The following is a 22,064-nucleotide window of genomic DNA, read 5'->3' as shown; positions in this document are numbered from 1 at the left end:
AAATTTACTTTTATTCTTATGCTACAGTCTGATAATGTAACTGAAACTTTGCATTTGGTTTTGGAGATAAAGACACCACATATGCTATCTGAAGATGTGTTGCATTCCTTATGTTTGCCTTTAACATCTTCTAACTACACTATTCTTGAGACATATTTTAGTCACTTAATGACAAGAGCAGACATGGTTGTTTTATCTTGAATGATGTTGCATTTAATGTATCCCCATTTTGATTTTACATTAGTCTATTATAGTGAAACAGTTAGTATGTTCATCTGTTTCTTCCATACAGTTAATAATCCAGAAATGTACTTAGGAGTGCAATTACCACCAAAGTAGATTCATTTCCCAAATATGATTTTATGATCCACACAGTGCTAGATCTCGACTATTTGATAGAAAATTCAGTGGAATAATTTCTCTTATTTAGCTGCACCAAAACTCCATTAGTTAGGATAATGTAGTTTCTCTGAGAATTAATTTGACTTTAGTATGTGTAGCCACTTACTGTTAAATTACTTTATGGAACTGTGCACATGAGGGCATTTAGAGATATTTCCTTTATCAGTTTTTTTCAACAGTAAACTATATTATTAAGGTAGAGTAGCATGATGTGACTTACAGAAGAACCTAGTTTCAGGACCAGCTGACATAAGTATACCAGTAGTGCTAGGTGACCATAAAAGGAAAAAGGTTATACAACTGAAATACAAACAAATACTTGAAACAATCAGTGGGCAGAATTTCTTTATAACAATATAGGACAATGTTCATCCAGAAGGTTCTCTCAGAAATCTTGTTTCATCTTATGTTTATGTTTAATATGCCTTCAGTTCAAAGTGCACTAGGAAGGTTGAAGATAATTGAAAATTTTGACCTCATAAAGTAGGAAATTCAGTAAGTGGTTATCTCCATTTTAATCAGAAAAATAAAACAACTGTAATGTAACTACGAACAATACTGTAAAATTCTGAACACTAGTCAGAAAAGGAAATTGCATTAAAGCAAAAATTTCCAAGTATAGAATAAAATTCATCTGAGCATTGATATTAAATCATAAATTAGTATAAATGTTGAAAGAAGTGAAAATGAAAAGAAGCAGATGCCTTATGGATACAAATTTCTCAGCAGCTGTTCAGCACCCATTACACATTTGTAGCATACTGAAACAAATACCAGTTACAAATTTTTTATTACTGTGACATCAAAAGGTGAGGATAAAATCCTGATAAAGATGATCAAAACCAAGTTAAGTAACTTGAATGTTAAATGCTCACAAATTAATTTATTACAAAAAATTATTTTGAATAAATATATTTTTTTTTACAAAGACACATTCTACATTATTCTACATTATCAATAATTTGCTCTGTTGTTGATTAAATATGTACCATATGTGAAGATGTGTAAGTATGTACCAATTGAGAAGATGTATAGGTTTTGGTCACATCAGCTTTTTCCTATTCATGGATATGAATACATTTATTCATGTGTTTTGCTTAACTTCTCAAATACCTGAGAGAGATAATTTCACACAGATGTATTTGTTAAAATTACATTATTAAAAAAGCTTTTCTGAAAAGTTCCTGTTAACTGATTTTAAATAAAAACCTAGCACACAAAATTTAAATGTTATTATCCAACAGGTATAAAAGGTTATCAGTGGATTCAGAAAGTTCTGAAAAATGGGAAGGCATTACAAATTTAAATTCATGTGTGAACTGCATATGTAAGTACCACATTCTGTTCTGCATGGGTGATGTATGCATAGTGGCAGAGTTCGTGGGAATCCTAAGTGATTACATTGGCTCAGGTCATTAAAATGCAGTCAAGGAGCTCATATTGCCACACACAAGCCACGTGATAGCTTATCAGCCAACTGTTGCATTAGTCTCCTTCCATTTGAGTGTCCTACAGAGATAGACTCCCTGAGCAAAGCTCAGATCAATACCTGACTGCCTGAAGCTGGAGTGGAGGTGGGGGGAGAATGCATGTGTGTGTCTGTGTGATGGCTCAGCAGAAGCTCCTATAAAACTCCTGATTAAGCTGAATAGGAGTCTGACTTGTGGAATTTGCTTATCAAGTATGCTGTTCAAGGAGAAGAGAAGGAACTGTATATGAGATAAAGCACAACTGGATGAATGTTGCCTAGTGTTTACTTTGTACAGAATTCTTTTCTGGGGTTAAACTTTGTGGTACAGCAGAGTAATTATTAAATAGTTTGAATATTTTTCAATAAAATTTTACAGTGGGGAACAGAATTAGTGTTTTGTGCAGAAATTTTTAAAACAACTCAGACTGTGAATAAACTGTTGCAAAATTTTATGTGTGAATAGAAACAACATTTTGTGAACACAGATTGTGAAAATCATGTTTCTCATATGGAACATTTTATCTTTCTTCTTCAACAAATACACTTTTGGTGTGGCCCTTTTGCTGCTTGTGCTAAAGCTGTACCTCAAATTTACAACTGGATATTGCAGAAGTGATGCTACTATCCATGGAAAGACAGTTCTTATCACAGGAGCTAATACAGGCAAGATTTGAAATACATATTTTGGCACATAGCTTGGCAACATTATTATGAACTTTTTCATTTTCCTTAAACTTTCAGTGCATTTATGCAAGTAATTGTAGTTCCAAAATGGTTTCATGATAAAAATGTGTTTTGCATGTAAAATTATGTAAACATTCTCTCTGACTGGAAGTATTTTCCTATTGTGAGGTGAATTTTGGCACTTGATTCTGAGTCAATGATTTAAAATACTGTGCTGAAGATTGTGATGTTCTGCATTGTTTCAACCTGTGTTTTAACTCTGCGTCTCACTTACAGTGGGATATTATAAGCCAATTCTGTTACTCAACAAAAGACAATCCTCATTGCAGGAAATAATTTATTACTTCAAAATTAAGATATAATAACTAAAGCACAGCAAAGGGAAAATATTCTCATTTCGAAATAAAAATAGTGAAGTGTAAACACACATAAGGAAAAAAGTAACCATTTAATATCTTAATGAACACACATTTTCTTAGTAAGTACACTATTACATTTAGGAAAGTGCATTTTTTCTTTTACTGAAATTTATAATTGGTATAAAAGCCATATTAAAGCTGTGATAGGACTGAAACACTACTATTTGAATGAAGCCGCATGACATGGAAACTAAACACAACACTTAGGGCCTAACACACAATATTCACTTTGTGTTGTGTGAGTTCTTCATGGGCTCACTCTGTACAGTTGTAGATGTTGTAGAAATGAAGTTAAAATTCATGACAAATGTATTTCTTAACACAGAAGTCAACACAGCTAAGAAATGAAATACTCAGTTTAATAATTTACTCAGTTTTAATGCTCTGTGTGTATCATGTTTCGGTGTGTTGCTGTTTGTTACAAATACACCACAAATTTCTGTTAAATATTGGTAAATATTCCCACTGTCTAAATTTTTTACATTATGTTGAGATAAATTTTAATGTTAGAATCTGATTTGGTGCCACTTTAAAAAAAAGAGTTATATTCTTATAATTGGTAATAGTTAACTAGCACTCACTGTTTAATACTTTCTTAGTAAAAACAATGCCTTTTTTTTAAGGCAGTCCATTTTTACTCTTAACGTAATTTTGGGATTAGCATAAAAGTCTTGTTCAATCACTTATATATGGTACAGTTGCTAGGAGAACTGTATCACGTGCCATAGAAAAATAAATGGCTCACTTAGCAAACAGTGGAAAATCCAGGATGGAATGTAACAATATTATGAAAAGGATAGTTGCTGAGTCACAGATAGGTACAACAAGAAGACTATCACAAAATGAGCTTTCGGTATACAAGGTCTTTGTCAAAAATAGACAACAGACACATACACGCACACATATATATATACACGCACATTTTTGACAAAGGCCTTGTTGTCTAAAAACTCAGTTTGTGACAGTCTTTTTGTTGTGCTGTCTGTCTGTGATATGGTGAGTAGCAACTATCCTTCTCATAATATTGCCACTTAGCAAACAAGTATTACTGTAAAACATTAATTATTTTATTTTTGTCAGTTCATTTAACAAAAGTTAAAACTGGCATATAAAGCATATACACTGCTAGATATTGAGAAAACCTACTGGTTCCCCAAATAAAAAAAACTTAAAACAATAATTATTAGTTAAAGAATATGACTAAAATTAACAAAATGAAATATGCATTGTAATATTCCACAAGTCATATAAATGCCTCAAGCACCAGTACAGAAACTAAAAAACTGTGCAAAGCTGTTAATGATGTTAGGATGACATATTCCATGAGAGTATCTGACAACTGCTATCTAAAAATTCAGCTCAAAAGACCAATGTAAATATTCAATGTGCTAAGCAGTCTGCTGTTGATTGTATTTATATATGAGATGAGTCCAAAGCTCTGAATATATTCCCATTAAGTTTCCAAATATTAGCAAAGTTATTCTTTCAAAAATACACAGCAGAAATTAATAAAATTAAAAAAATGAAAAGTCCAGGAATTTCAAATGTAGGAAAATATACAGGCAAAATTAATCAAATTATCAAGGTGATTAATCTTCAAACTCAGAGCAGACATTACTGAAATTGACAAAGCTATCAACTTTAGGAAACTGCTGATCAAAATTAATAAATAAAAAAACGTTATTGACCTTCAGAACACAGATCAGCCCTTAATCAAATCCAATATAAAAGGCCATTGTTGTAGCCAGTAACAAAGAAAAAAGGTATTGCCTCACAATTTTATAACACTATTAGAAACAATATTTAAATTAAATTGCACTGCCCTATCATCACAGAAGCTGGTGATAACTTAGCAACCAAATGAGTTTAGCCAAGGTTAGTTGCATTGGAACACCAGTCACTGTTTGAAGAACACCAAAACACTGGAAGCAAATGACTGAAATACTTCTCACTAATTCAGTTGTTGGTCAGTGATTACTGTCAGTGCATGGGGATGATGTCACCAATAGTAAGTTCCTTATCCCAGCTGATCTCAGTTTGACACTATCCTGAGCTCTAGGGCTACAACATGTCTCTCCAGAATGCAGTCCAGCCCACATGTTGTCTTTAACTCACTAGTCTGTACAGCGCACGGTCTACAGTACTTGACAGGTGGGCCCTCTCACATCTAAACTGACTCAGGGAAACTTCAATACAGAATGAGAATGAGCCAGTGTGGTGAGCCCTTTATAAGCTGGCCGGCAGACAGGACACATCGTCTGGTGTGTCACCAGCACACCACTTGCACATTTGCTGTCCCATTAGAAACTGACTGGTGTCCAATGGATGACAGACTCAGGCTTCTTGCCAAAGCAACAACAGTATCTACTGTTACTTTGCAAACTGGACCAGGATTTACCCATGAATAAAATGGTCCCACAATTGTAGCATGTGGAAACAATGGTGTGAAAACTGCAGACAGTTTCTTCTGTGACCAGCAGTGGGTAGTACACAGATGGCTGACTGCATGACATGCACTCCACATTCATGAAATCTTCTGCATATGTATTCAATTATATCATCTCTCTGGTATTCTGGTGGCAACAAATAACAGAGTTCAAAAACCTACTCTTTTGGGTGCATAACAGTAAATATCAATCCATACAACTCTTGGAATCTGACCACACTTGAACAAACCTTTTACATACCAGCCCTGTATTTAGAAACTTTTGCTATAGTTCACATACATTTGATCACTTATGTCCTACATCCTATCTATCAGTTCATGGTTCATCTGGTAAACATTACCTCAATAGCATTTGACTCAGTTAACAGTACTGTATACCAGCATTCCTCTGCCACACTGAAAGAATTAATTAATGTCTATCAGGTGTTATTGCTATTTTGTTTATGATTTCATAATTTTCTAGAGTGGTTTGTAATTTGAAATGTTCCATTGTACTATTTGTCATAAACACACAATTAAAAAGAGTGTTTAACAATTATGTATGCTAGGTACACCTACAAAATATTTGCAATGTCTACAATGAGGAAAGACTACAGAGCTGCACTATGAATTAATACACAATACATTTGCCATAAAAATATTTAGATAGCTGAACCACTAACCAAATTCCTTCAGTCAACAACTTTGATGATATATTTTTGTAGGGGGAGACATTCATTTATAGTTATATCAAAGGAGAACCAAAGGGAGGCAGGTGTGTGCCGCTCCCCCCACCCCTCCCCCAATATATATGAGGCAACAGTTTGTTGCGAAAGCTTGAATTTTGTGTGTGTGTTTGTGGTTGTTCGTGTGTCTGTCGACCTGCCAGCACTTTCATTTGGTAAGTCAAATCATCTTTGTTTTTAGATATTTATTTCCTACGTGGAATGTTATATATATATATATATATATATATATATATATATATATATATATATATATATATATATATATATAGTTTTTAGATATTTATTTCCTACGTGGAATGTTATATAACATTCCACGTAGGAAATAAATATCTAAAAACTAAGATGATTTGGCTTACCAAATGAAAGTCCTGGCAGGTCGACAGACACACGAACAACCACAAACATACACACAAAATTCAAGCTTTCGCAACAAACTGTTGCCTCATCAGGAAAGAGGGAAGGAGAGGGAAAGACGAAAGGAAGTGGGTTTTAAGGGAGAGGGTAAGGAGTCATTCCAATCCCATAAATGTTTGGTCTTTAAATATGTCTGCTTGTGTCTGTATATGTGTGGATGGATATATGTGTGTGTGTGTGTGTGTGTGTGTGTGTGTGTGTGTGTGTGTGTGTGTGTGTGCAAGTGTATACCCGTCCTTTTTTCCCCCTAAGGCAAGTCTTTCCGCTCCCGGGATTGGAATGACTCCTTACCCTCTCCCTTAAAACCCACTTCCTTTCGTCTTTCCCTCTCCTTCCCTCTTTCCTGATGAGGCAACAGTTTGTTGCGAAAGCTTGAATTTTGTGTGTATGTTTGTGGTTGTTCGTGTGTCTGTCGACCTGCCAGCACTTTCATTTGGTAAGTCAAATCATCTTTGTTTTTAGATATTTATTTCCTACGTGGAATGTTTCCCTCTATTATAACCATATATATATATATATATATATATATATATATATATATATATATATATATATATATATATTATAAAAATTGAAATACACATAGATTTTATTCTGTCTTGACACCATCATATTTCTTTGAAACGATGTCATTGTGAGCTTTAGACTCTAAACTGTAGTTTATACGGTTCTCAGTGTAGACCAAGCGCCCTTTCCACACACTACAGTGTGACAATACTTTGAGATAAAATTATTCTTTGTTATGTAGAATTAATAAACAAATCATTTCTTAGTGACATCCTTTCTTCCAGGATTCAGAAAATGCAGGAGAGCTCTTGGGAAGTATGGAAAATAGGGTTCAAATACTGGTTCAACAAACAATTCAAATTTATCAGGAAGTTTCAGCTCTAAAGCAGCTCTTATGATTTATTTTGATACCATATACTCTCTAATGGCATATGATGCTGACATTAATAACCACCTTATGGAGGAGGTGTTGAGTTGCAGATATGCACAATGAAAAAGTGTGTCTGAAAGCTGAAACATTTCTAGCAAACACCTACTTCAGCAGTGAAAAAATGTAGATATTCACATATGTTTGTCCACTATCTCTGGGCACTAAGGCTTGATTTATACTGGCCTCAGTGCCTAGAGACAGTGTACTGGATTATGAGTGTGTTATGGTGTGAATGTGTGTGAATTTTCTACTTCAGAAGAAGGATTTTATCCAAAAGCTGAAATATTTCTAGCATTCCTCTTCGTTGTTCCTGTCTGCAACTCGGTGCATCCTCTATGTAACTGTAATAAGCAGTTGTAACAGTAACAATCTGTTTTATCTAAAACCATAGTAGAAGATACGAAAACTGTTCCAACACAGATTTGGCAGACATATCTAATGGATAAAGGGTTGAGGTTTCATATCCCAATGTATAAGCTATTAACAAGCTACCACTATTAATAACACATGCAATTTGGATTATGCAAGTATTAAAAAAATTCAAAACTTACTTTATTTACTGCTTCAGTAATTTTGCTGTGTATCATAACTCTAAAGTTACAAATCATTGCACATGCAGTAGGTAATGATGGACATGGTGATAAAGTACCCCGTGTTATACAGATCAAGATCTTAAAAACTCAAGTAAAGAATGACTATCCTATGATGACTGGATGCTACTCACCAATACTGGAGAAAGGTGTACAGTGCTGTCATTCCCACAAAATTAAAAAAAAAAAAAATAGTGGTAAAATTGTGAACTTTCAGAGTTTTTTTAAAACACTAGTAGCTTCTTCATTATTGTTCCTAATCTTGAACTAAGAGGCACATGTTATACAAAGTGATTAAGAAAATACATTGGAGTAATAATCCAAATGATGATAAAATGAAATGATTGGTCATTTAATCTCATGTGTCATCTTTATGATGGAAGAAAGCATAGGTCCTAAAACTGAGAAGTCAGATACAGAGGCAATGGGTCTACTTATGTAGATACTGTAGTCACACTACACAGACGCCACTTATGAGGACACAATTAGAAAGTGACAACAAAAGTCATTGAATCATTAAAAATGCTAGTTCTTTTGGTTGAGAACTGAAATCTTAGACTGACATGAGAAGTTGTAAATTGAGTGTCTTCACAAATCAATCAAAAAACTGAAGTGTAAGTACAGAAAATATTAAATATACAGCAACATCTATTCACAAAAATGAAGATGAGCAAGTAAACTTTACTTACAGCCCTATCTCATTTCTTCTAGGTTTTCAATAGCCTATGACAAAGTAGCTTATGATACAATTCAAACTCACTTCTGTGGCAGTAAATTGTTAATACTCTATCAGTCTGGCTTCTGCAAAGGAAGGTCTGTAAATAAATATCGCAAATAAAGATTTGACAGATTTACACGAGATAAACTAATACTTGCATATTTGGTAAACCAGCTATCAGTTGAACCTGTATTCTCATGAAATTTTCATTCACCAAAATGACACTAAATTTTGTGTAATTCATTTAAAAAAGTGTTTTGCATAAATTGTTAAAAATGGCAGTAATACACACTTTGGTGTTTTCTCCACAGTGACCCTATGAAGAAACATGTGTTAAGTGAACAAAATTTTCAGATCTGCAGAAAAACTTATTAACTTTTAACTGACCAATAATTATTAAAATTATTAACTTATGTACTGAATGTAAAAACTGTAGGAAAAAAGGAGGCAACTTAGTGAATAGCAGAAGCATTGAGTCCTCAACAGGCACACAAGAGAGAATGAAAACTTTGCTCTCCTTTGAAAGAAATTCTTAACAAGCTAGAGTATAAATACATACATACACATATGCATGCACACTCACACGCATGCATGCACACTCACACACATACACGCATGCATGCAAACACGCACGCATGCATGCAAACATGCTTGCGCACTCGCACGCATGCATGCACACATGTGCACATATGCCGCCCGCTGCCCTCCCTGCCACACACACTTACATTGTATTAGCTGGACACACATCCAGCCAGTGCAGAGAGAGAGAGAGAGAGAGAGAGAGAGAGAGAGAGAGAGAGAGAGAGAGAGAGAGAGAGAGAGAGAGAGAGTGTGTGTGTGTGTGTGTGTGTGTGTGTGTGTGTGTGTGTGTGTGTGTGTGTTTGAACTCTAGTTCATTATAGGATTTCTTCCAAAAGCTAGCAAGGTTTTAATTCTGTTTTGTGTAGATGTTAATAACTCAAGGCTTCTGCTACTTGGTGAGTGCTCTCTTTTACTCCTAAAGTGTTTACTTTATGCATTGTTCATTTTTGTATGATGTATCAAGCAATATCACACTTCGACATATTTTCAAAAATGTCCCGAGCTATTTATGTATGTATGTGGCTGAATAGCATATGCTTATGACAAGATATACTTTTCTTAATAAAAATAAAAGGAGACTGGTTCCTTTCACAAGAAACATGGTGAAGTACAAAATTCTGGAATTCAGTAATTCATGTTTTACGAACCCTGCTAACAACAAAACTGAGAGCTGAGCGAGCTCTTGAATCCAAGACTTTACCTTCCTCAGGCAGTCTCAGCTTTCCAAGCATTCTTGACAGAGAAGGTATCAGTCTGCCAGTGCCTGTCAGCTGTCATTTGCTTCAGAGAAGAGGGTAAGAAGTGGAACCCTTTTCTCTCCGTCATTCTGTAGAAAATGATTGATTCATGGGGTGATCCACATATGTGGAACCACCTTTCTAAAACAAAAAACAGTTGGATAAACAGAAATTTAAAATCAAGTTGTATGAGATGGAAGGGGAGGCCTGGGAAGGAACCTTTGAGGCTATTTTACCATTATTGTGGCCATTTTAGAAGCCACCATCTTGAATACTACTAGTAATTTTCAAAAGGAAAGAGAGGGAGGGGGTTCATGTGAAATACCAAACAGATAGATAATTACACTAGAAAAACAACAGTTCTTTCATTTGAGCATAGTTAAACTGATTCTAAACTTTTGTTGCACTTTGTACAGAAAAGGCAAATGCTGGTGATAGCATATAAAGGCTAAAAGATGTGCTTGATGAGTTGTCCAGCATGTTGTTATGTTATTGTTAACTCTTCCACATGTTTGTCACGGACTTCAACCAGCACATGCACCAGAATATGAGCACAAGTATCAACCATCCATTCTCCGAAGTGTGCAAGGTTTCTGGTCTTGACTGTACACAATATTGTTTTCACGTCTTCACAGATAACAGTGTAAAGGACATAAATCTGGGGAATGTGGTGACCACTGCATCAGACCTTTACAGCTTATCCATCTCTGGGGAAACTAGATGTCCAGGGATGTCTGGACAGCTAGCCCATGCTGAGGTGGAGCATGATCATACTGAAAGAATGTTGGAAATGTCCTACCTTCAGCCAGCAGTTATGGCAGCACACATTTATCTAACAACAGATAACAGGTTGTTTTTGGCATACCCTGAATGAAGAAGACACACCAATAAGAAAACCATACCAAACTATGACTTTTACTGCAACAGTTACTATCAGAGGATCTGTTCAGTGAGGGTATCTAACTACCTCTGATTCTCCATTCATATATAATTAGCTTGATACATAAACAGTATGTCACATGGGTGATGACAATTTTTATCCAGTTTGTGTCTTACCTGTTCTGCTTACTGAAACCAAAAATCTGGATTATCTTTGGTGAGATGTTGTAGCAGTTGCATTTTGTAAGGGTGCCACTTACGTGTGGCCAAATTTATCATTATTGATGTATGGTGGACCCCAGTCTCCTGTGAGAAGCAGTGACTACTGCACTCTGTCTCTTATTGAACAGTGCCAGAAAACTGGTTGATTTGCTTCATCCACAGTTGTTTTCAATTAGTCAGTTCTTGGTTAGTCTGTAGGAGAGCTAGTTTCATAGAATTTCACAAGAAGTTTTCCCAGTGGGTAAAGAGTGATCTGTATGAGTGGTGTTAGTTGAAATCTTTGCAATAACACGGGTTCTCCTCTCCTGATGTCAAGATGACCTCAATGTGTTCAACTTGTGTTAATGCTATCAGCTTTCATGTCACCTGTCAGGAAAAAATAATCAGTCATAATGCTAGGATGAGTAAAATTATATTCAAATGAAAGACACCATTGCTTTTCTTATGTAATTCTTTAACTGTTTCTCCTATCACATGATCCCCTTTTCATTTGAAAATTACCAGTTGCCTCCAGGATGGCAGCTTCCAAAATGGTTGCCAAATTGGTAACATAATAATAATAATGTCATGTGATGAGGGCCTTCCGTCGGGTAGACCGCTCGCCTGGTGCAAGTCTTTGGATTTGATGCCACTTCGGCGACTTGCGTGTCGATGGGGATGAAAATGATTATGATTAGGACAACACAACACCCAGCCCCTGAGCGGAGAAAATCTCCAACCCAGCCGGGAATCAAACCCATGCCCTTAGGATTGACAGTCCGTCACACTGACCACTCAGCTACCAGGCGCAGGGGGAGGGGGGGACCAAATTGGTAACATAATCTCACAGGTTTTTGCTCTTTCCCATTTCATACTATGTGACTTTAAATTTCTGTGGATCCACGTTTTTTGTGATTCTGATTCAGTACACTATAGAAAGAAGGATCAAATGTGAACATTCATACATTTTTCCATATTAGAAATAAAGAGTTTTGCATTTTTCAACATATTTTATGTTCTCTTTTGGTACATTTTCCAGTGGGTATGATATTTCAGATGTAACAGCATCATAATTTCTGCTCTTAAAACACTTCCTGAAGTAGCCTGAATATTGGGGAAAGCACATTGCAGGCGATCTGGACTAATGAAAGGGTATTCAAGAGTAGCCCAATTCTGTTTCCTCTCCATTAAAATGCGTAACCTTGCATAGTTGTGCAGGAGTACCTTCAGTCAGATTTTGGAGTTTGTCTAGGGAAATTAGGGTGCCTGATCACTGTATGATAATGTGTAATATTAACTGGCCTTTATTTTTTTTAGAAAGTTAAGATACTAAATATCTTTATAGTATTAAAAAGTCGTGCAGGAGTGGGACAAGAATTGTCAACCAAACATCAAGATTAGCAGAAATATCAAATTCAATTGCTTGGCCTTTGCTGATGATCTAGCACTGCTTGCAAATAGCATGGATGAGGCTAAACACCAAATTGAAGAACTAGAAAAAATAGCAGCAAAATGTTGGACTACGGATCTTGTTTGAAAAGACAGAAATGATGCCATCATTCAAGGCTGAAACACCAACCATTACACTGAATGATAACAAACAAATTAAAATTGTAAATAAATTCAAATATCTTGGGGAGGTTATAAGTTGGAATTAAAATGAGAAAATGTCAGTAGATAACAGAACAACTAAACTGAAACAAGCGCAAGACATCGCCTGCCCAACATACAAGAAGAAATGTCTTTCGATAAATGCAAAACTCAGACACTACCACTCTGCTGAACCTGAAGCTAGTCAAACACTGTTCAATATGAACTCCAAATCAACCAAAGGCAAACTAGAGAAAGCAAACAGAAGAATCCTTAGAACAATTATAAAGAAAAAATACCAAATTGAGGGACAGTGGCAACTATTACCTAACGAAGCTGTATACCAAGAAACTAAGTCAATAATTGACACAATGTGGAAAAGGAGGGTTGCTTTTTTCTGTCACATTTCCAGACTATCAGAAACCAGGCTACTGAAACAACTGTTCACCTACTTTTGGAAAAGTTCATGATGATTTAGATGAGTTAGGCTTGACAATGCAACAAATTGAAGGCAGAGAATAGAAGAATAACCTGAAACACAGTGACCCCAGATTTAAACTAAAGACATTAACAAACAAAAAATAAAACATTTCTGATGAAGAGAGGGTAGCCAGTTCAGAAAGGATGAAGAACTTTTGGTTAGAAGAAGAGGAAAGCCAAATCTACAACTAGTACTAAGACTTAAAAGTATATGGATTGAATAAAGTGCTCCAATGTGGACATAAATTATGTAAATAAATAAATAAAAAGCTTTAGCCAGGAATTCACATTATCTTTTATGCCAATATTTGACATAAGACTTCAATAGTGTTTATTTTTTGTATTGTCTGAACAGTCTCTGCCAGCAGTTTTTGATGTTGCTGAGTGACAGTCATACAATATTTTATAAAGGAACACACTGCACTTTGACTGTTTTATTGCTTATTTAATTACAACACTAGTTTTGGCCCTTTATGGCATTTTCAAGTATTTGGTATGTAAGCCCGTGTAAAATTTCAGAAGATGTAAAATGTCTTTACAATGATTGTAAACTGGTGTATAATTATGAAATATGTTCTTACACTTTATGTCTTTAACATATATTGCAGGACACTTAACATGTTGTCAAGATCCAAGTTGGTCATAAATTAAGAAAATATTGGCTCCCCATGAAATTACAGATGTAAAATCACCATGTTTTTACAGATCGGTAAATAATTGTGGGAGCACATCATATTCAGTAAAAACAGGATTACATTGGTAAATAAATATGAGTACGTGTTCCTAAACTGTAATGGTAGTGAAATCAAAGAATATGAGTAATCCACCTTGAATCCGGACCCCTTCCACACCCCTATCCCCTTCCAAATCACCCCCTCCTCCACGTCTTTTGGTCTCTCTGACATTCTCTCATCTCCTGCTCTCTGCCCTACCAGCATTACTATATCAACCTAATCTAATGGATCTAAAAACAAAGATGATGTGACTTACCAAACGAAAGTGCTGGCACGTCGATAGACACACAAACAAACACAAATATACACACAAAATTCTAGCTTTCGCTTTTGTTTGTGTGTCTATCGATGTGCCAGTGCTTTTGTTTGGTAAGTCACATCATCTTAGTTTTTAGATATATTTTTCCCACGTGGAATGTTTCCCTCTGTTATATTCATATCATTAATCTAATGGATCATTATCCTTCTCTGCCCAACCACTCCCCCATCCCCCCATTCCTTAATGATTTGTATTTAAGTTTCTTGCCCCCCTCCATCCACCACCATAACTTTCTCCCACCTCTACTTATACTAAATATGATGTGTTCCAATGATTAATTAATGATCTATGATTTTGCATCTGGCATTCTGTGGGACACCAATATTTTTCTTAATTTACAGCCAACTTTGAGTTTGACAACATGTTAGGTGTCTTGCAATATATGTTAAAGATATAAAATGTAAGTACCTATTTTATAATTATACACCACATTACATTCATTGATTAAGACATTTTACATCTTTTGAAATTTTATGTGGTCTTACTGTATGAAATTTTTCCTTTCAGCAAAAACTGAGAAAGGGCATACAAGGCCCAAACCTCAGTTGTACTTAAATAAACAATAAAAGAGTCAAATGGTGGTGTGTTCCTTTAAAAAAAGTATCTGTAAAATTTGATCAACTCACTATTTTCATTCACAAAATGTTTTGTCAATCCACACCACAAAATACTTCATTTGCATTTAAGCTGGAAGCTATTACCTAACTGTAGCTATGCATGCAATGGAACTATAGTGGCAGGTCTTACACTTATGTCATATTTGACTGCTCCCCTCACATGTAACTATGCATCTATGCGATCCATCCTGGTATGTAGCATTAGCTTTCATATTTTCTGGCATTTGAAGCTACTTTTATGTACTGAATGGAAATATTTATGCAGGTATTGGAAAAGAAACTGCTAAGGACCTGGCAAGAAGGGGTGGAAGGATTATTCTGGCATGCCGTGACCTCGAAAAGGCCAAAAAGGCAAGAGGTAATTTTGTATGAATTTTATGATTATTATGATACATTTTATACTGATGTGACTTATCAATTTGTATAAATTATGTGATTCATGAAAAGTTTCATCTTTTCAGATGAGATAATTGCAAGTACAAAGAATGAAAATATCATAATCAAGAAACTGGATTTACTATCTTTGTCATCTGTAAGGGAGTTTGCAGCTGATATTAAAGCCAGTGAAGAGAGGCTAGATATCCTGATAAACAATGCAGGAGTTGGTGCCATGCCACAGAGGCACACAGAAGATAACTTGCTTCCAACAATGCAAGTTAATTATTTCTCTACATTCCTTCTCACACTTCTTTTGATTGGTAAGTGTTGTCTACAACATCAAAATAATTCTGTGTTGCCGTACCCATGATTAGATCCTTTGCACACCATGTGAAGGGAACTTCTTAATAGTGAAACCATTTATTTGTTCTTAAAACACTCATTCACATGCGCAATGAAAAAATACTGCTAAAATATCAAAGCTTTCGACAAAATCCTCCTTCTACTGTAGAAAATGCACATACATTCACACAAGCGCAACTCACACACACAGGGCCACTTCTCAGTGCACTGGAGCAGTCAGTAGACAGTAGCTTGTGTGTGTGTTTTCTATTGCATAAGAAGGACTTTGAAAGTTTTAATGTTGTGGTTGATTGGTTGGTTGGTTGGTTCATTGGGGTTGAAGGGACCAACAGCAAGGTCATCAGTCCCTTGTTTCAAAGGTGGTCCATTCAGACAGATTTACATCTCAGAAGAGTCATAATGATAAAAGGTAAAAGGCTAAAAACCTTAAAAGTGCAGTTGTGTTGTCAATGGTGAAAACAAAAGGAGGGAAGTCCACAAGTGGGCACCCGAAGACTATGCTAGAGGCAGGAAATACCCCACCTCTGACGCAGTACAGGCAAGACCACCTACTATTCAAAAGCATCCAACTGCTAAAAATGCAAAAGTACGTATAGTAAAAGGAAACTAAACAAATCTAAAAAATGATAAAAACAGAGTAAAAGAGAGAGAAAAGAGGATCTTGGCCGGGAAGAGGAGTCAGAAATTCCAAACACAGGTTACAGTGGGAGACACCCCAACCCTCACTGTCCTGCCCTATGCCAGAGGGAGATTAAAAACCTTAGAACTGAAAATAAAAACCACTCTCATGGAGGAAACTGAGAACCAGTTCAACCATCCGGGAATCATCCACCAATATTAAAGGTAAAGTACGGGGAAGTCTTTACTTAGTACGCAGAGCCAAAAGAAGGGGGAATTCCACCAAAATATGGGCTACTGACTGGAAGGCTCCACAACCACAAAGTTACACAAAAGAAAACCATGGGTCAGCCTGGTATGGCCGATGTGGAGACAACACAGGGTGGTCGAGTCCTTTCAGGAGAGGTGGGAGGAAGAACGCCACGGGACAGGTGTCACCTTAGTTACACGAAGTTTATTAGAGAGGGAGGCAGCCTCCCAAGAGTTGGCCCACGATTGTACGAAGTGGGATTTGATATGAAGCCTTAAATCCGCTGCAGGAGGGGTTACAGAGAAGTGGGGGTAAGTGACTGCTCCCCTAGCCAAACGTTCAGCAAGCTAATTACCTGGGATACCAACATGACCAGGGACCCAGAGGAAGTCAAGCAGCATGGTGAAGATCAGTGAGAGGGACATCAATGGCCAAGACCAAGGGATGGCAGGAAAAACAATGATCAATAGCCTGAAGGCCACACATTGACTCCATACATAACAAAACGCAATTGACTTGGGAGTGTTTAATAAAGGTAAGGGCCTGGGAAATTGCCATCAATTCCGCAGTAAACACCCCACATACAGTTGGCAGGAGATGATTTTCCATGCCAACAGAGGATGTGAAGGCATATCCCACACAATCAGCAGACTTAGAGCCATCAGTGTAAATAACAACAGCATCCTGAAACTCCCATAAAATTCGGCAGAAGAAACAACAGAACACCATCAGGGGAATGGAACCTTTTGGACCTTGGTGGGAGCCATCCGAATCTGGGGCGAAGGAACTAACGAAGGGAAGGGGGGTGTTGGGGAGGGAACATGGGAGACAGGACAAAGAAGGAAGCTGAAAATCACGGCGAAGAGACACAAAGGCGGAGCCCAACCAGTAAACCCGCCCAAGGGCGGGAATCAGGTGGGCGACGTCCTTGGACTGGGAACAGGATAGAATAGAAAGGATGAGTGGGAGAGGAATGGACAGTGATTGCATAAGAAACCAGAAGTTGGGACCGCTGAACAGAAAGGTGGGGGGGGATCCCAGCTTCAACCAGGAGACTATCAACAGGGCTAGTAGGGAAGGCACCAGTGGCCAAATGGATACCATGATGGTGGACTGAATCCAGGAGATGCAGTGTGGAAGGAGCAACCAAACCATAAACTTGACAACCATAGGCCAAGCAAGACAACACTAAAGCCCAATAAAGATGGAGAAGAGTGGAACGATCTGCACCCTAAGAGGTGTAGGCAAGGAAGCAAAGGACATTGAGTTTAAGGAAACATCCTATCTTCAGAAGTCTGATATGAGGCAGCCAAGTGAGCTTGTTGTTGAAAAGAAGACTGAGGAAACAAACCTGTGGGACCACAGGTAATCATTGTGCATTGAGGTAGAGCTCCAGATCAGGGTGGACAATAGTATGGTGACAGAATTGGACCACCCGCAATTTTAAAAGAGAGAATTGAAACTTGCATGACAGGGTCCATGCAGAGGCATGCCATATAGCTCCCTGGAGCTGCTGCTCTGCAGAGGTCATCAAAGAGGAACTAACCCAAATGCAGAAATCATCCACATACAGAGCAGGGGTGACCAAAGGACCGACAGAGGCCGTAAGTCCATCTATAGGAATGAGGAAAAAAAGTACATTCAGTACAGAACCCTGTGGGATGCCGTTCTCCTGGGTCCATGGGGAACTAAAAACAGTGCCTACTCGAACCCTGAACAGCCAATGGAACAGGAACTGGTGGATAAAAATTTGAAGTTGGCCCCAAAGACCCCACTCATGAAGTGTAAGTAAGATATAATGGCACCAAGCCATGTCATAGGCCTCATGAAGGTCAAAAAATACTGCAACCAAATGGTGGTGCTGGGAAAAAGCCTGCTGAACTGCGGATTCCAAGCAAAGTAAATGATTGATCAGAGACCATCCCTCTTGGAAGCCACACTGGTAAGGGGACAATAAATCCCAAGATTCGAGGACCCAATTGAGCCAACGGGCTACCATCCATTCAAGTTACTTGCAACCAACGTTTGTCAGACTAATTGGTCGATAGCTTTTGGCAAACTGGGGGTTCCTACCAGGCGTAAGGATGGGAACCACGATGCTATCCCTCTATTGAGAAGGGAAGTCACCCTTTAGCCAAATACAGTTAAGCACCCAGAGAAGATGATGTCATTGTAGAGCACTGAGATGTTGAAGCCATTGGTTATGAATGGAGTCTGGGCCAGGAGCCGTATCATGAGAAGAAGAAAGTGTGGAAAGAAGTTTCCATTCAGTAATAGGTTTGTTTTAAGATTCCGACTCACAAGGGGTAAAACATAAGGTGGAAACTTTGGCCCACTATTTCTGGTGAAGGAAAACAGCAGGATAGGAGGTTGATGCTGATGCTGTTGCAAAATGGGTTGCAAAATGTTCCGTGACAATCAGTGGGTCCATGCAAAGGCCATCTGGGAGGGCAAGGCCTGGGAGGGTAGACAGCCGATGGCAACCTTGGAGAGAGTGAAGTGTAGCCCACACCCATGAGAGAGGGACAGTAGAACCAAGGGAAGAACCAAAGCATTCCAAACCCATCTGTTTCCTCCATTTCATTAAGTAATGGGCTTTGGCATGAAGGCGTTCAAAGGTAATAAGATTGACAGTGGATGGGTGCCTCTTAAGTTGTTGCAAAGCTCGGTGGTGATCACGGGTGGCAATGGCAATGGCTGTACTCCATCAAGTGACTTGCCAGTGGTGAAATGGTGCATATGAGCATGGGATAGCAAGGCTAGCAGCACAAACAATCACATCAGACATGTCACATAGGACGTCATTAATACAACCTGACAATAAGGGAGGAAAAATGACCTGTGCAGTATAGAGAGGCCAATTGGCATGTTGGAAAGACCACTGAGGTTACCTGTCCATTGGGGAGTGGGGAGGTAGTGAGAGAATCACTGGGAAATGGTCACTATCGCAAAGGTCATCGTGTGGTGACCAGCGTAATGAAGGGAGGAGGAGGGAGAAGAAAGAGAAAGGTCAATGGCAGAAAAGGTACCATGACTGGCACTGAAATGGGTAGGGGAGTCATCATTAAGATGGCACAAGTCGCACTCTGCAAGAAATTGGTCTATGAGAAGACCCTGACTGGATGGAAATGCACTAACCCACAAGGGATGATGAGCATTAAAATCCCCGAGAAGGAGGAAGGGAGGAGGAAGTTGCTGAAGAAGGGCAGTTTAGGCAGCCGGTGTAAGACTCCTGTCAGGAGGGAGATAAAGATTACGAACTGCGACCCCAGAGTCCAGGTAGACCCTAACAACAACCACTTCCAATGTAGTAGGAAGAAGAATCCATTTGTTAGCAACCTTCTTATGGAGCAATGTACAAACACCACCAGAGGCCCACAGGGGGCCAGCCAGATTTTGGCAGAAAGCACGGAACCCACAGAGGGTCGGTGAGTGATCATCAGTAAAACGAAATTCCTGTAGAACCATACAAGCTGCAGAGTAAAAAGAAATAAGGGATTTCAACTCTGGAAGGTGACAGTAATATCCATTAAAATTCAATTGTATAACCACAGAACGATGATTCAAATGGGGCGTGAACAGGTTAAAGCCAGTCATGCCACTGGTTCACCATCCATACCAACAAGGAGGAGGTGACATCCATGAACAGCAGGTCAGAGTCAGGTTGCGACACCAGAGGCTCCTTGTCTCCTGGGACTTATGTTTCTTCTTCTTTTGTATTTGAGATCGAGGAGGGCTGCACTACAAAAGGGAGCCAGCTGCAGCAAGATCTGGATCAGAAAGTGAGCCAGTGACCTGGGGCCCACAGACTGTGGTTCTCGTGGTCATCGTGTGGCAGCAGACCTTTGAAGTGGGACACTTCTCCAGCTGGGGAGGGGGAACAGCACCCAGAGGGGAGGGTGTGGTAACCACAGGGGAGGGGGGGAGGAGAGGGGTGTGGGACTGGGGTAAGGAAGGGGGAGGAAGGGGGTGAAGATGTAACTAAAGCATAGCTAGACATCATTGACACAGGATGAAGATGTGCATACTTCTTATGAGCCTCAGTGTAGTTTAGATGATCAAGGGGTGTATTATACTCCTTTATCTTCTTTTTCTTCTTATAAGCTGGGCAATCCAGTGAACATGGAGAATGATTGCCATGACAATTACCACACACAGGAGGGGGGACAGGAACTCACCTCATGGACTGGACATCCAGACTCACCACAGAGAGGGGTCTGTGAATAGTGGAAAGACATGTGTCCAAAATGCAAACACTTAAAAGATCTCACAGGTGGTGGGATTTATGGCTTCACATCACATCGATAAACCATAATCTTAATCTTCTCAGGGAGGGTATCCCCTTCAAAGGCCAGGATAAATGCATTAGTAGCAATGCAATTGTCCTTCGGGCCCTTCTGAAATTGCCAAAAAAGTGAACACCCTGCTGTCTTAGATTGTCCCTAAGTTCCTCATCAGTTTGAAGGATGAGATCCCTGTGAAAAATTACACCTTAAACCATATTCAAAGATTGGTGGGGGGTAATGGACACAGGAATTGTGCCAAGATGTTTACAGGCACGAAGGGACACAGACTGGGCAGCTGAAGCAGTTTCGATCAACAATGTACCCAACCGAATTTTGCTCAGAGAGTCCACTTCACCAAACTTGTCTTCAATGTGTTCCACAAAAAATAAAGTCCTGATGCAAACCAGATAGCAGGGGAAAGGTTTCGCCCCCAGCTGACGAGCCTGACCCTCCTCCCAGAGGGTAGCCATGGAAGGGAAGGCTGAAGGGGCAGAAGAAGCAGCACTAAAAAAAAATCAGTTCCATTCAAAGAGACAGCCATAGAAGAATGGTCATAGAACAGCCAGAATGCTGGACCCGTATGTGTTTCATTTGTATAGTGTCCACCCTGATACCACCCACTCCAATCATGGGCACCACCCAGCTACAGCAAGGGCCGTTTGGCTCCAGGATGACAAGCAACCACTCCTAGGCTTACATGAGGTGGTCACAGCTCAGGTATCAGAAGTTTGATCCCTGTGTTTTCAGGGGGCTCAACCAAAAGGGTACATACTGATCCCACCACATGGGCTGGCTATGTACCCTAGCATCAGATGATGACATGAAGGAAAAGATGGAAGAAATTAGGAGGGCACATGCTGGAGACACTAGGTAAGGTGCTCTTCCCCAAATGGCTCACACTAGGGAATAGAAATTTAGTAATGGATGTCAAACCCCAGAGGAGGACCAGAGGATGCCAAAAGGATTAGGTAATTGCTCAACAAAACCAAATCACAAAGCCAACATTACCAGGAGGATAGTGGGGCCAACATAAACAAGGACACCAAGAGAGGTTGAGGAGAGGGTGGAGGGGAAGGAGCAAGACCAGGAAAGGAGGGGACGGGAAACGAAATGCAACCCAGGAAAGAAGGAAGGCTGCAATAGCCTGGGCCCCATGCTTTCCATGCACGTACTCACGAAAGGACTGTGAGCCCCCTGGGGGATTTAATGCTTTGGCAGTCT

The 22,064-nt window shown here is 38.7% G+C and overlaps 1 protein-coding gene across 1 annotated transcript in view; it reads left to right on the top strand.

Annotated features, from left to right (window-relative positions):
• Positions 1-1,894: 1,894 nt before the first annotated feature.
• Positions 1,895-22,064, top strand: part of LOC126473400 (retinol dehydrogenase 14-like) — a 90,202-nt gene continuing 70,032 nt past the window's right edge. Inside the window, exons 1-3 of the mRNA XM_050100411.1 lie at positions 1,895-2,536; positions 15,214-15,306; positions 15,410-15,646. Coding sequence (XP_049956368.1) covers positions 2,371-2,536; positions 15,214-15,306; positions 15,410-15,646 — 496 coding nt within the window. The 5' untranslated portion in view covers positions 1,895-2,370. The remainder of the gene's footprint in view (positions 2,537-15,213; positions 15,307-15,409; positions 15,647-22,064) is intronic.

Source organism: Schistocerca serialis, chromosome 4, assembly GCF_023864345.2.
Source record: "Schistocerca serialis cubense isolate TAMUIC-IGC-003099 chromosome 4, iqSchSeri2.2, whole genome shotgun sequence".
Classification (NCBI taxonomy): Eukaryota; Metazoa; Arthropoda; class Insecta; order Orthoptera; family Acrididae; genus Schistocerca; species Schistocerca serialis.
This window is presented reverse-complemented; position numbering and strand designations above follow the sequence as displayed.